A 14880-nucleotide genomic window follows, 5' to 3' on the forward strand; every position below is an offset into this window, starting at 1 on the left:
TTATTTGGATTTTTTAATAAATGTTATTTCAAGAGAGTGGAAATTATTTAAAGATAGTTAAAATAAATTATTAAATTGTACAAAATAGCTTTTGAAAAGCCATTACTTAAAAAGTTTAGTTAAAAAAAACTAAGGGTTCACTTCTTTAGCTTCTAAATCATCAAAACACAGTGAAAGACCAAATAGAAACTTGGTCTTCATTTTACCACTGACAGGACTGCTGATATTTTATATATCAAACTTAAAGGGAAAAAACCTCCAAAAAACGTGAAATCCATCTTCCCACCTAGTTCAAGAAAAAGTATTCATCCACAACACAGGTCATGATTCTCTCAGCCAAACATGCATTTATAAAAATTAATTCACGCAGTGAAAAAACAGGGACCAAAACCAGGCTAGTCAATACACGGACAAGACTTCAACAGACTAGGCAAATATGTTGCTAAACGAAGCTAGCTGTGTGAATAAACCATAGCTGCTGCCCCATCTATTGAGCATCTGCTGTCCGAGCAGGGGACAGGACACGTTCGATGCCACCACCCATGACTAGCTGAGAGCCCACAGCCAAGCGGGCAGAGCGGTAGAAGACAGGGCCCCCCTGGGTGTGAAGTGGGGGGTGGAGTCACTACAGGTCAGAGTGCAGACTCTACCCGTTCCAACGGGCCTAAATTCTGGCTCTATCATGCACTCTCTATGTGACCATGAGGAAACCACCAGACTTCTCTGAATCTTAGTTTCCTAAGTTATAAAGTCAGGATAATGGCAGGAATGCCTCTTTTATAGCGTTGTCAGAATGACTAATGCACATAAAGTACTTAGGACAGTGTGTAGCACATAGTAAGTGTTCAATAAATGTCACCTGTTGTTATTATTCAACTAGTACAACCACCACGACAGAGGAAGCTCTGGGCCAATTACCTTACACAATGTCGTTTAATCCTCATAACAGTCCTTGAAGTCGATAGCGTTATTTCAATCTTAAAGAAAACTGAACAGACACACAGAAGTTCAATAACTTGCCCAAAGTCACAAGACAGCAAATGACAGAACCAGATTCAAACACAGGACGTCTGACCCCCAGTGCCTTGTTTTTTGTGGGTTTTCTTTTCCTGCTTGATTTTAAGTTATTAAGACTCATAGAGTAGCTGTGTGTGGTAATTCAAATCGTGCCACAATAAAAAGAAATGTTTATTTTAAAAGCTCTCAGATACTGTGCTAGAACTTTCTCAAAAACCATTCAAAAGTCAACATTTTCACTCCCATCTTAAAGATGAGGAAACTGAGTCTCAAAGAGATGGAAATAGGTTTGCCCGTGGTCAGACGGCTTTCAAGAATCTGGATCCTATCCACAGGCAGAGATGCCCACAGGCCGGCTTCCCATTATCCAGTGCCACCTTCCTAAGATAAATTTTAATTGTCTTTTCTCAGAATAATACTATCTGTGGGAACTTCTATGTCTTAGGAACAGGAACCACTTCAAACTATTTGTTTAGATAAGATGTAAGTAAACACACCACCCATTTCAGTCACATCCACTCTGTGACTTGCCAAGATTTGTTTTTAGTCACATGCCCAAGAACAGCTATCACTTTTTCCTTGTACTCATGACTGTAATTAAAAGTCCAATTTTATTACTTCTTTTGCATTAAGAGGCTAAATGCCATCCTGGCAGAGTGGGAAAGTTCATACCAAGGCACTTCATGTAGGGTGAGGAGAAAAAAGGAAAGTTTTCTTAACATGAATGTGTACATTTATGACCCCCTCTCAACTGTACTGTTCCACTATATGAGGTATTCGGCACGATTTATGCCCCAAAACGCAACCTGTTTTAAAGTTTGGCCAACCTTGTAAATTCCTTGAACAGGGTTTCGTCAGTCTAGAAAAACCGAAAGAGCGCACGCACAGGAAAATTCCACAGATGTTTCACTGCATCAAACTGTAGATTAAATATTTACTTTACCACACCCTTTATCACACAATCTAAAATGATGAAAAAATGAAAACTCTCACATATTTCCTCCTAACTGACATCTATTATTTGAAAAAATTTTTTTCTTGGATATATCAGAAAGAAGGGAAGAAAAATCAGATGAATGCTTCTTCAATTATCATCACACTTTCAGGAAACTGGAATAATATTTAAATATAATAGTTAAGATCAAGACCAAAAAAAAACACCCTACAACTCAACTAGCCAATTAGCAGAGCTAAAGTAGGAAATGATCAGTAACACGCCAACCAATTAGGATTGATTATTGTTCTTGTGACTAGTAAATAAAAAACAATCTCTTTTCCTTTTGATTTTACCTGAAAAGATCTAACTTTAAATCAGAATTCAAAGACTTTATTTCTCAGACCTCAGAGGATGGAGTCAGAATCTTTTGGGAAATCAATGTACTTTGGGTGGCAAAGATCACGCCAGTTTAAAAGTCTCTTCCGGAATTTCCAACGGTATAGTAATTTCAAACTAAAATTATAATATGCAAAATAAAGAGTCAGTTAAAAGAAGTAACTATGCAAATTAAACCACAGAGAGATACCACTTCACACCCACTAGAATGGCTATAATCAAAAAGACAGGGAATGACAGGTGTTGGCAAGGATGTGGAGACACTAACACCCTCACGCGCCGCCTGCTCGCGGGAACGTAAATGGAGCAGTCACTGTGGACAACAGTCTGGCAGTTCTGACCCGGTAATGCCACTCCAAGTTACCCACCTAACTGAGAGAAATGAAAGCACACAGACATACAAGGATTTGTGCACGAACGTGTAACAGTTAAAAAGTGAAAACAACCCAAATGACCACCAATTATGAATGGATAAGCAAAACGTCGTACATCTATAGAATGGGATCTATTCAGCAACAAAAAGGAATGAGGTACCCCTAGAGGCCACACCATGGGTGAAACCCGGAAACATCACGTTAAGAAGCCAGAGACAAAAGATCACGTATTATTCCATTTACATGAAATGTACAGAAAAGGCAAACCTATAGAGATAAAAAGTAGATTAGCGGCTGCTTGGTGGTGGGGTGGGAATGAGAAATGAAGATAAACAAGCAAGAAGTTTCTTTTGGGGACGATGGAAATGTTCTGAAATTAGACTGTGGTGATGGTTACACCATTCCATAAATTAAGTAAGAATTCCTGAATTGTACACTTAAGTGGATTTTATAGCATGTAAGTTATACATCAATAAATCTGTTTTGTAAAAAAGAAGGCCTTGGATCCTTGGGGAACTTAGAATAAAAAAATTTTTCCATCCAGTTTTGACTCCTAGCAGGCTTTCCATCTCTATGTCCAGAAGACTGCTTCTGCTCCTTGTGTGTGTGTGTGTGTGTGTGTGTGTGTGTGCGTGCATGCTCGATTATTATGAATTAATGTTACTACTGGCCTAACAGTAACCCGCATATGTATAGGATCTACATCCCAAAGGACGTGAGATATTTAAACATTACGTACTGCAAATTATAGTTTACTGCAACTGAAAGAATAAATGTTAATATAAACAAATTGTGTACACTGTATAAACAGTTGCTAAATTTGCATTATTTGGAATTTTAGGACTTATTTGAAAATATGTATATATAACATCTGAAATTATTAAATAGATAATTTTTGCTTGGATGACTAGCTACTTGCTACAACAGTAAATAACGATGAGATTTTTTTTTTTGGTGAGGAAGATTCGCCCTGAGCTAACATCTTTTGCCAATCCTCTTTTTTTGCTTGAGGAAGACCAGCCCTGAGCTAACATCTGTGCCAGTGTTCCTCTACTTTGCATGTGGGATGCCTCCACAGCATGGCTGATGAGTAGAGCAGGTCCACACTGGCGATTCGAACTCATGAACCCCAGGCCCCCAAAGCAGAGCACATGGAACTTTAACCACTTGGCCACGGGCTGCCCGAGATTTTCGTTTTTAATGGGAAGGGCTTTAAAGACAGAAGATCTGGGCAGGCCAAGGTTCTGCCATTTACTCAGTGACCAGAGCACTTTAAACAAAACAAAACAGACAAAGCTCCGAGCCCATTTCCTCAGTGATGTTTGGGGAACTGGACAGCGACTGTAAATCATTTAGCCCAGCACCTGGTATGCAGCAGGCATTTAAGTTTTGTTTTGAACCTCAGCTATGCCTAGCATTACACACAAACATCATCATATACAATGGAAGAAAATCTGTGTAACGAGACTTCATCACAACGATCTCTGTTGAATCTTCGGGTCAATACAAATAAAGTGTAAGTTCTTGATTCCATGACATAGTATTTCAAATACAATGGAAAGCTGAGTGAATTTCTCACTTTTAGATAAATTGAACTATGATATGAACTGGTAAATAGAGATGACAAGTAATGAAATATCCATATTAAGAACAGTTTCAGCTATGAAGGAATTTAATGCTCCTACTAAATTATTAGACATAAGGCAATTCCTGAACTGAAGTATTTATTGGAAAACCTAGCTCTCTCGGCCTTCAAATTTTGATTTGGTCAAGAAATCAAAACATATCAGAGCATTTCTCCAAGCATCACAGGAACAAAATCAATTTCAGTTCAGGAAACTTCTAAAAGAGCAAAGCGTCCAGAGACAGACTCCACAAACTGAGAAACAGCGTCACTCTGAGTAAGTGGACCTGACCACTCGTCCTGTCCTCTCGGAGGTCCTCAATCCCTGTCTCCATGGGGCCTGCCTTTCTGTGCAGCCACTCCTGCTTCAGGACAAAGGAGGATTTTCCTCATTCACAGAAACTTCCAATACACACAAGTGAATGAAAAGAGTCTTACGCTAATTTGCACCTTAGACATTAACCTAGGATACTGCACATATCAGACAATATTTAACTCCATTTTGATTTGATTTCTAAAATCCAACAATATTGGACCATAGTTTGCTGACACCAGTGTCTATTTACTCTGTCCCCAGTCTGCTCGCAGGAAAAGCATCCTACTGTACTTAGAAATGGAAGCAACTTTTAAAATGGAACCGAGTCCTCTTATATGATCCGCTTAAAACATCACCCTGTTTACAAAGAGGAATTAAATCAGAAAATCTATATTCACTCTAAAATAATGTATCGTTTGTCTTTTCAAAGCAGGGAACTAAGCAGAGGAAGACACAGAACTAAACTCCTGGATTCAAACGCAGCCTCACCACCTACTAACCCCATGACTTCAGCCAAACTCCTTTGACCTCTCTGGGTTTTCTAATTTATTGTAGGAGAGAGAGATTTCTGAAGAAATTTCCCATTTTTTACAAATTTCTCCCCCAATCCTTCCACTCAGGAAATCATGTAATAACAACGTCTATATCGGGAGTTTTGTTTGAGAAATAAGAAGTATAAAAATTATGGGTAACTTGAAAGTAAAAGTAAACAAAGTGTTGGTATTGGGTAATCGTTAAAAAACACACACACACACAACAACTTTTACGTCACTCAAGATGGCAATAAGAGGTTGTCCATCTCTGAAATTACCACCTCAACACTGCAGCATGGACTGACTGGGGCCCCAGCTTGGATGCAAAGGCCCCTGCCTGGTTACTGAAAGATATTAGGGTCTCTGGTTTCTACTCCTTTGCCAGTTGAGGCAGTTAACGTTGTTAATAATAATAATAACAATAGTTAGCATTTATTATTTATCAAGTACCAGGCACACTTTCCACGTACTGTCATTTAATCCTCACAACTCTATGAAGTGGATACTACTGCTGTCCGTATTTTATCGTTTCAGAAACTGAAGTCGTCCACAGTTAAACATGAGTAGCAGAGCACAGGAATTCCAATGCAGGCGGACCAGCTCCACAGCTGAGCCCTGACCCACCGGTGATTCCACTCACACCCTTACACAGAAACCACCCATGTCCTCGTGCCTCGGCTCTGATCACCAAGAGGGGGGCGTTCAACCCCTGAGATGTCGATACCTCACCTCCACTGACTCTCCGTGGCTGCCTTGCCAGCAGGGAAGCAAAAGGCTCTGTTAAGAAAGCAAGTGAGAACATACAAAACTCTTCACGAGGTGCAACGGAGCCTAAGAAATATGTAGAATAGTTAATATTACGAGTCCTCACAGGGTCACTATAAGGACTAAATGTGCTAACGTGTCCCGAGCTACCAACAGTCTCAGACACACAACAGCTCAATACATGTCCACTATTACGCCATTTTGATGAATCACCTAATGCTTCCTTTTCCTTCATACGCAGCATGAGACGAGGAAGAAATGCACAGGCATTATTTGCATTCTTTAGTATTTATCATAGGATATACTCTGGATTATTATTCTAAAACAAAACCCTGACTAAACCATGTATACATTATAGGAATCAAGAATACAGCACCTTCCTTGTTTACAGAGTTCTAATAGACTACTATAAATAGCATGAAACGCTGTCTCATATTTTTAAAGCAATTTAAATGCCAAGAGTATTACCATATCTTACATATCTTGGTTATCTAAATACCTTTGTATTATAGAAACTACCTAACATGTTATTGCTGTTCATTCAATCATCTGAAATAAAAAATGAGACCACGAAACAGATCTAAATTACCAAAATTAAACACATTACCTTGTTTGGCTTCCTTCTACTTACATAAGTAGGGCAAAACTAAAAAGGAGAGAAAGTTAAGATAAATTGCTCCTGGATACTTAGTCCAGATTCCCCAGAATTAGAATCTAAGGGACCTGGACAACTGTCATCATTGGTCACGAAAAGCTTTGCTGTAATTGCAAAAATCCAGGTGACTACAAAATTGCTACTAAGAATGACTACAGGTATGCCTACATAAGTTATACCTTTAATCTTCACTATGTAGGGCTAGGAAAGACTGTGTGGGGAACAAATAAAATATTCACTTACAGAATTTGTTAAATTTATTATGAACTATTTATCTAGATAATAAGACTGTGCTGAAGTATTAATCTTTGTCAAGTGCTTCATAAAGGATTTGCAGTCTTGTGATGTACAGACCAGCATTAACTTCTTGTACTGATGAGACAACTGCAGCTTTAAGGTGTCAGAAGTTTCCACACCCAGTATTTGGGGCAGAAACCCAAGTTCTGACTTACAATTCCATGCCCTTTCCACTGCACCACACTTTTTTATGTAACTTGGCCAGCATTTTCCTAAGTATGTTCCATGGATACTAAGGGGAAAAAAATGAAGTCAAACAAATTGAGAAAGGACATCTTCTCTATGTGCCTCCTGGGCAGTCAGTTACACTGTACGCTATTCACACTATAAAACCCTGTAATCATAAAACTTCTTTACCTTTGTCTAACTCAGTAGTTCCCAAACGTATTTAACCAAAAATCCCTCTATTCTACTAACACCTATTAACGTCACGCAGAACACACTTTGGGAAATATTACTACAGGCTAAAGTATTATGTTGAGTACTCAGTGTCATAGATATTCAGCCTACGGAGACTATTCCACATCCCACTGCTACATAAATTAAATCAGCCCACTGGAGATAAGCACCCAGCTTAGTGCATGGCACATCGCAGGCACTCGATGGAATAACGCAGAACTACATGAACTAAAAGGTTTACGGAGGGGCTGGCCCCGTGGCCGAGTGGTTAAGTTCGCGCGCTCCGCTGCAGGCGGCCCAGTGTTTCGTTGGTTCGAATCCTGGGCGTGGACATGGCACTGCTCATCGAACCACGCTGAGGCAGCGTCCCACATGCCACAACTAGAAGGACCCACAACGAAGAATATACAACTATGTACCGGGGGGCTTTGGGGAGAAAAAGGATCTAAAGGATTTTAAAAAAAAAAAAAGGTTTACGGAAGTCCTGTCTCCTGACAGCACTGTTATCAAGGCGGGAACACTCACCAAGGACCAACTGTAAAGCATGGCGCTGAGATAAATAATGGAGCTACAAGGTAATGATTCCTACCCTTGTCGATCAGCAGGTGGGGATTAACTATCTTGCAAGTCAACCTGTGGTGAGTGCTAGAATAAACAAAATACCACTGAAACACAGAGGCAGAAGAATAACTGGATTTACAACAGAGCTTCTCCTGTGACTGCTGTCAGACGAGGCAGGATGAATTCAGTTTACAACTACACTATGCACAGCTCAGAATGTCTATCTCTAGGACGGGAAAAAGGATCACGATCTCTCTGCAGCCTTCCCTATCCCTCTGCAGAAAGGACTGCTCCCATTAGGAATGCAGTCAAATACTACGAGAGTCACGGCAAGGAGACTCAGGAGCCAGCCTGAACGAGCCTCATTGGCCAAAAGAACAAGTTGAGCGTCTATAACAGCAACCGGCTGAGACACATCAAGTGTCTCGAAAGCCAAGAGTTCACAATGATAATTAAACACAAACAACAGTGCTGACCTTCGGGGGATGCTGGACGACGGCCACATTACTGCGTCAACTTGTAGAAACAGAAAGAATCAAGAAGAATAAAGCATGACGCTACTGGCACGAACAGAGCACACGCCACTTTCCTATAGGAGCCCTGGCAGGGGGAACCTATTCTAGCCTCCACGGGATCAGGAAAGGTGTCCCTGAGGGCAAGAGATGAGCTTTGAGTTTTAAGGACCGACTTGAATTAGTTTAAAAAAAAAAAAAAAAAGAGCAGAAGTGGGCATCCCAAGCAGTAAGGTGAAAGACGGCATGGGGAGACTTCAAAACATTGTATTTGTTGGAGGAATGGAGTTGGTGAGAGAAAGTTGAAGGCTAGATGAGGCTAGAAAGTTAACTGAAATTAGGTCAGAAAAATCCTTCAAGGTCTTGTGAAGAAACTTGGAGCTTATATCATATGCGAGAGGAAGTCTTTGAAGAGTGTCATTAAATAGGTAAGTGACAAGGTCAAATCTTTCTTTAAGATAAATCACTCTGGTGGCTGTGAAGAGAAAATATTTAACTAGAACAAGAATGAAGAAACACCGATGGGAGATCAGAGCAAATGCGAGAAATATTTAGGAGATAAAAGTAGCAACAGAATGGTGCCTAGAAGAACAAATTTAGAACTTTATGTGAGTTCCCACAGAGCTTTAAAGAGAATTCTACTGCAGCACTTATAGTATAATAGTTATATTTTTGCATCGAGGTCCCTCCATGATGCAGAGTTCTTTTAAGATAAGTACTCAGTGCCTGATACATAGTACGTCCATCATAAATGTTATTTAAATGTAGATGGGCATAAATTCTACCACGATATTATTTTTTGTACAGAGAGAGTCTTGGTAATAAAAGTCTTTAATCTTAAAAGTTAAACTATCCTGGTAAAACTAAATGTACTGAATTTTGCCTATATGAAGTCAATGGAATGAGGCTTTACCTAGCAATTTTCCCTAGTTTTCTACCAGTAAATAAATATAAACCACATAACCAAGTGCTACAGTGGCCATAAAGCAGTAATTAAAAATATATCCTGCTGTCTACCATTATAAGGTCGGAGAAATAAGACTTCATCCTCTGATTCCCCAAAGCTCTAAAAGAGTTAAATTTTAGTAAGACCACCTTACTTTCTCTTTAAATCCTGTCTTCTACCTGTTTAGAGCTGTGTACCAACGCAGTCCTCCACAAATCAGGTAAACCAGAACTCTTTACCTGTAACCTTAATCCCATCACAAAGGGTGGGGGGGAAGACATCAAAAACAGAAAGCAAACTAAAGCAAGACTCCACTTCAAATGACCAGCTATAACATATCCTAATAAGGATATTGATTTTGGACAAAAATTCGAATGGGAAATTTTTAGTTTGTATACCTTCTCCAGCATTTCATTCTTGTGACTCAATCCTTGGTACTGAATTAGCTTTTATGTGAATAAACTCTAGGGGCCATTTGGCAAAGAGCAATTTAGCTTCTAAGTTGCTCTGTTAAACACATTTATAAATATCATTCTTTGTGGAACGATAAACATACAGCAGGTTAACCCCAGGTTCAGACCCTCTCTGGCCTTTTCAAAGCTGGTACATTTGCCTAATTTTAGGCTGCCAATGGCGACCTACCAACTTATTTCACCACTATGTCTGTTACCATGGCTAAGGATGGACTGACCTCAAGATATTTGGAATAGAACTGGCAAACACTGTATCCTTGACTGACATTTCTATTTTCAATCTACTCATTGGAAAACGAAAAAGGTTAGAGCCTAGTTTTCCAGCATGTCATAAAATATTTTTCTCCCCAGCTCCCAACAGGTATAAGAAGTGTTACTCACTAAGGAACTTCACCTCCATTCAAAGGACATTGTTCTTTGGATCTCCTCGCACCTACGTAAACAACTACTTTAATTTTTAGGCGCTGTACCTGGCAACTGCGGTAGGCAAATGAATGCTCCTTTTAATGGAACAACTATTCCATTTAACCAAAAAAAGAAGAAAAAAGTCATAAGCAAATAAGTAAGGAAACTGCAGCATTTCAAAGAAGTGTACTATGTGGAAATTCCTAATTCTGACGTACCACAGTATTCACAAAATAAAAACAAAAACCTTCTGTTACCAAATATTCAACTTGTAAAGAGGACAAGTATAAGACAGATACTAAGCATTTGGGTGTTAATGTATGCACATGTCTGAACACGGTGAATAGATGCCTCAAACACTTTAAAAATACAGAATTTTCTACTGGTAGTGTTTCTGTGAACCCAGTACCCTTATACTCAGGAGTACTGAATACAGGCCCCCTTGGAGCCTGTCAACATCACTGTGTAGCAGCCCAGAAGGATACTGCTGGGGCACAGTGCAAGGTATTTTTTTCTATTTTGCATTTTCTTTACCCATGGTAGTGGAATCTGTTATCTCAATTAAGTACAGATACTTCTCATTCAAAAGTGAAATTCTATAACTCATGGTACAGTTGATAAGATCTCTAGACTACATTAAAAAAAACCCAAAAAACAAAAAATAAGACCTTGCTGAGTTCCCTTATCTGTCAGTGTCTCAGTTTCCTCATCTGTAAAATAAAGATACTAGAAAGGTTAATTTCTCAGGTAGCTTTCCTGCTCTCCATTTCTGATTCCTAAAAGATGGTAGATTGCAGCACAAGGCAGCCTCCAACAGTGATGGCTTCAGGCAGAGAGAGAAAGAGACAGAGAAAGAGAGAGAGACCGAGAGAGATACAGAGAGCAGAGAGAGAGAGAGAGAGAGAGAGAGAGAGAGAGAGAGAGAGAGAGACCAGAGACAGAGAGAGAGAGAAATAGAGAAAGAAAGAAAAGGGCTTCTGGAGCACTGAAAGAGCTGTGGTAACACCAGTTCATCGGGGTCCTCGACTTTTTCCCAGGGAGAAACCCCTCTGAGCCACCCCTCTGGTTTTGCTTTGGAGCAATGTAATTAATCTACCTACAATTCTACTAACTGATTAAACAATAAATGGAGATAAGGCCACAGAAGTGAAAATTCACAGCAAAGGAGGACAGATAAATCACGTGTCATAGATGAAAGTCATAATTAATAGACAATAACCACCATGGATCAGGAAAACATCAGAAAACAGTCATTTCTATTCCATTTGCAGTTAAAGAACTTTTGGAAGGAATCAAAATTAAAAGAGAGTTTGGTCATTTAAAGAAAAATACCCAGAAAATTCACCAAACAGTATAGTGCATTCTGCAAAATTACCATGTAAAATTAGGTGGTGTTAAACTTAAGAAACTATATCTGTCCTTCTATTTATTTATTCTATTCACTTTTTACTGCATCATTTGTTTTGTTCCTTTCTAAAACACCTCTCCTACCAAGAAAAAAAGTACTTCAAATGATCCCAGATAAGGAATGACATACGCTGAGGAAAATACTCTTCGTGCTAGAAATTAAAGCAAAGGAAAAGGGAGACAGCAATTAAATGCAAGTATAGAATTCTCAAAAATACAGAAGAAACTTGACCACTTCTAATGGTGTTTTTCTATTTTAACAGATACACAGATATTCAATTTAAAAGAACTACTAACTAAAACCTTTAATTATCCAAATATATTATTAATAACAACACTTCATATTTAGCAAAAGAGAACAGAAGAAAAAGCAGAGGAACTGCTCTTTAGCAGTATTTATTGAACACCGACTGCACACTAACAAGGCACTAGTGTTTACATATGTTCTCTCATTTAATCGTCATGGCAACCGTCAAAGGATTCTCATCCCAATACTGTAGATAAACTGAGGAAAGTTAAGAAACTCACTCAAGCTTAGTAAATAAAAACAGTCAGCTAACCTAAGACCATTCAGGAAAGTTAAATATGTCCTCCAATACATAATCAGCATTGCACATAATTAGCCCCAAATACAAAATCCTATAGCATCAAAGAGATGAATGGTTGTTCAATATCCTGTAGCAATTATAGAAAAAATACATTCTCATACATTTGATTCAATAAGAGTTTGAATTTTTAGACCTTCACACTTCAACTCACGTGCTAAAATTTTATGACTTACTTTCGTATGCAATATTGTTTGGTCCTAATAGAAACAATTGGTATTTTTAGATACAGTCAAGAATTTATCAAAAAGTAGGTATGACAACCCTCCACACCTAGAACATTGAGAAATGTACATTGTGGTTTAACGTACATGAACTTTTTTAAAGGGAAAGAATGTTATTATTATCTATAATAATTAAGACACTAAACCTCATAACAGCTTAAAGAACCCAAATATCTATGTAGTATTTAATAGGAACTGGAAGCGGAAAATTGTGCTTAATTCTGCACAAACTTATTCCTTAACATTTCATATAGGAGAAGCTATGAGATCAACAATGTAAACTTCTAAGAACATGAAGACAACATTAAGGACCCCCATCTTCTTGTACTCAGTTCAATACTGATGGTGTAGAATACAGCTACACAGAAGGAAAGAGCTACACATCTCCACGCGGAATCCACCAAAACCAACGAGATGTTTAATTATGCTTCTGCAGAGAAAACAGTGTCCCACAAATATTCATGCCTGCCCAGAACCTTGGAATGTTACCTCATTTGGAAATGCATCTTTGCAGATGTAGTCAGTTAAGAATCTCAAGATGAGATCATCTGGGATTTAGGGTGGAACCTAAACCCAGCGGCTGGTGTCCTCACGCGAACAGGAGAGAACAGAGAACCAGAGTGCAGGGGCCCACGTGAAGACGGAGCAGAGACTGGAATATCTACAAGCCAAGGCCCAAGGCGAGCGCCCGGGCGGTTTCTCCCTCAGGGCCTCCCCACAGAAGGAAGCAAGCCCGCCGGCTCTCTGACTTGGGACTCCCGGCCTCCTAAACTGGGGACAAAAAATTTCCGTCGTTCTAAGCCGCCCAGTTTGCGGTCGTTTGTTACGAAAGCCCTAGGAAATGATACAACTTCTCACGTCTGGATACAACCGCTGAGTTAATCCATTTCACTATCACAGTAAAGCAAACCACAACAATACACATGCAAGCACTCTGAAAAATAAATGCTGTTTAAATGTGTGGTGGCACTGTAACAACATCATCATCATCATCATCGCTACTGTGTTAAATCAACACATTATATATAATACTAATCACATTTTTTTTAAAGGTGTATACCTCCCCCAATACTCTCACATCAGGAGTCATCTTACAAAAAAACAACTCTCAACTTACACAAATGAATTTTATAAAAGTTTCTCCAGTCCGTTTTTCAAAGCAACTTGAGTACAGAAGCCAGAGCGGCCTGCGATCAGCAGCCCCGAGCCTTGGCTGGACCACCAGCTCGAGGCTCCGATCCAGCCACGGGATCCACAGCATCAGCTTTCCCATCCACAAAGCACAAGCCCAGCAGGACTGACCATCTCTCGAGTCAACTGTCTGGACTACTGCACACACGGTGTCCTTCTTCCTCGTAAATAAAACTAAAACTCAAATTATTTACGCTGGAGATACCCAAACTGCAGAGAGGGTGAGGGTGGAAAATTAAAAATTTCATGACCAAAACGGGGGAGAAAAAATTAAGTGAAAAGGTAAATATTTCAGCAACTAAACTAACCAATCGATTTCTACCAGCAGAAGTCTTTTTGGCAGATAAGCAACATGAAAAGGAAGGGGCGGAAAACATGACCAGTGACTGAAGCAGCAAGCTGAGCTTTACAAATTACACTTAGTCATGACTTGGCTGCACGAGTGTCAGGAGACAAACAGCAACCAGCACTCGCTGTTCCAAGAGCGGATGTTAGAGTCTGAGGCTTTAGGTTTCTCCCTAACAAGTAAGAACGTTTTCAGCCTCAGGGGAATTTGCAGAATCCATGAAACAAAGCACTGTGATAAGTGTGAGGGGCAATTCCTCTGACAAGTGTGGGGAATACGAAGTAACAATAATAGAAATAACTCTCACTGAAGGTTCCCCCTGTGTGAAGCCCTTCGCGAACACTTTACATATATCATCCACTAACCTTCAAACACATACAAAAGACAGTCTTCATATACACGAAGAAAGGGAAATTCAGAGCAGGTAAGCAACTTGTCCAAAATCACACAGGATTTCAAGAACAAGCCTTCAAATCCCTGCTTTCTACTCCGAAACCTGTGTCCTCGCTCCCCGCTCACACAGCCCGCCTCGAGAGGCAGCGGCTGGGACTGCACGGGGGCAGGAAGGCCTGCAGGGCTGGCCACCCTCTCCTCAGCCTGAGGCCCGTTCTACCAGCAGACCACGAACAGCACTGAGCACAAGCAGGCGCTCAGTTTGCAGAAACTCATCAAGCTGAACGCTCGTAACCTGAGTGGCTGTCTGAGTACGTGTTACACCTCAGTAGGATCAATGCACACACATGCAGACAGGGCCTCTCGGCAGGAGGCAGGACTCTCGGACACACTAACCAACTCAAAGGTCGGGGGGAAGCGACTCCAAGGGCCAGGGCCCCATGCCGGTCGGTGGCTGTCTCTTTTTCCCCGTTCCTGACATACTTCGGTGCTGTCTCACTCTCT

The 14880-nt window shown here is 40.0% G+C and overlaps 1 protein-coding gene across 9 annotated transcripts in view; it reads right to left on the minus strand.

Annotated features, from left to right (window-relative positions):
* PHTF2 (putative homeodomain transcription factor 2) overlaps positions 1-14880 on the minus strand; it is a 119823-nt gene that overhangs the window by 67277 nt on the left and 37666 nt on the right. For 2 of the 9 annotated variants that reach the window (XM_070617008.1, XM_008522301.2), the window contains exon 1: positions 13564-13776. The exons of the other annotated variants lie outside the window; for them this stretch is intronic. In XM_070617008.1, coding sequence (XP_070473109.1) covers positions 13564-13719 — 156 coding nt within the window. In that variant the 5' untranslated portion in view covers positions 13720-13776. Of the gene's footprint in view, positions 1-13563; positions 13777-14880 lie in introns of those variants that run through there. 9 annotated transcript variants of the gene reach the window in all.

The sequence above is a fragment of the Equus przewalskii genome, chromosome 4, assembly GCF_037783145.1.
Source record: "Equus przewalskii isolate Varuska chromosome 4, EquPr2, whole genome shotgun sequence".
In the NCBI taxonomy this organism is placed as follows: Eukaryota; Metazoa; Chordata; class Mammalia; order Perissodactyla; family Equidae; genus Equus; species Equus przewalskii.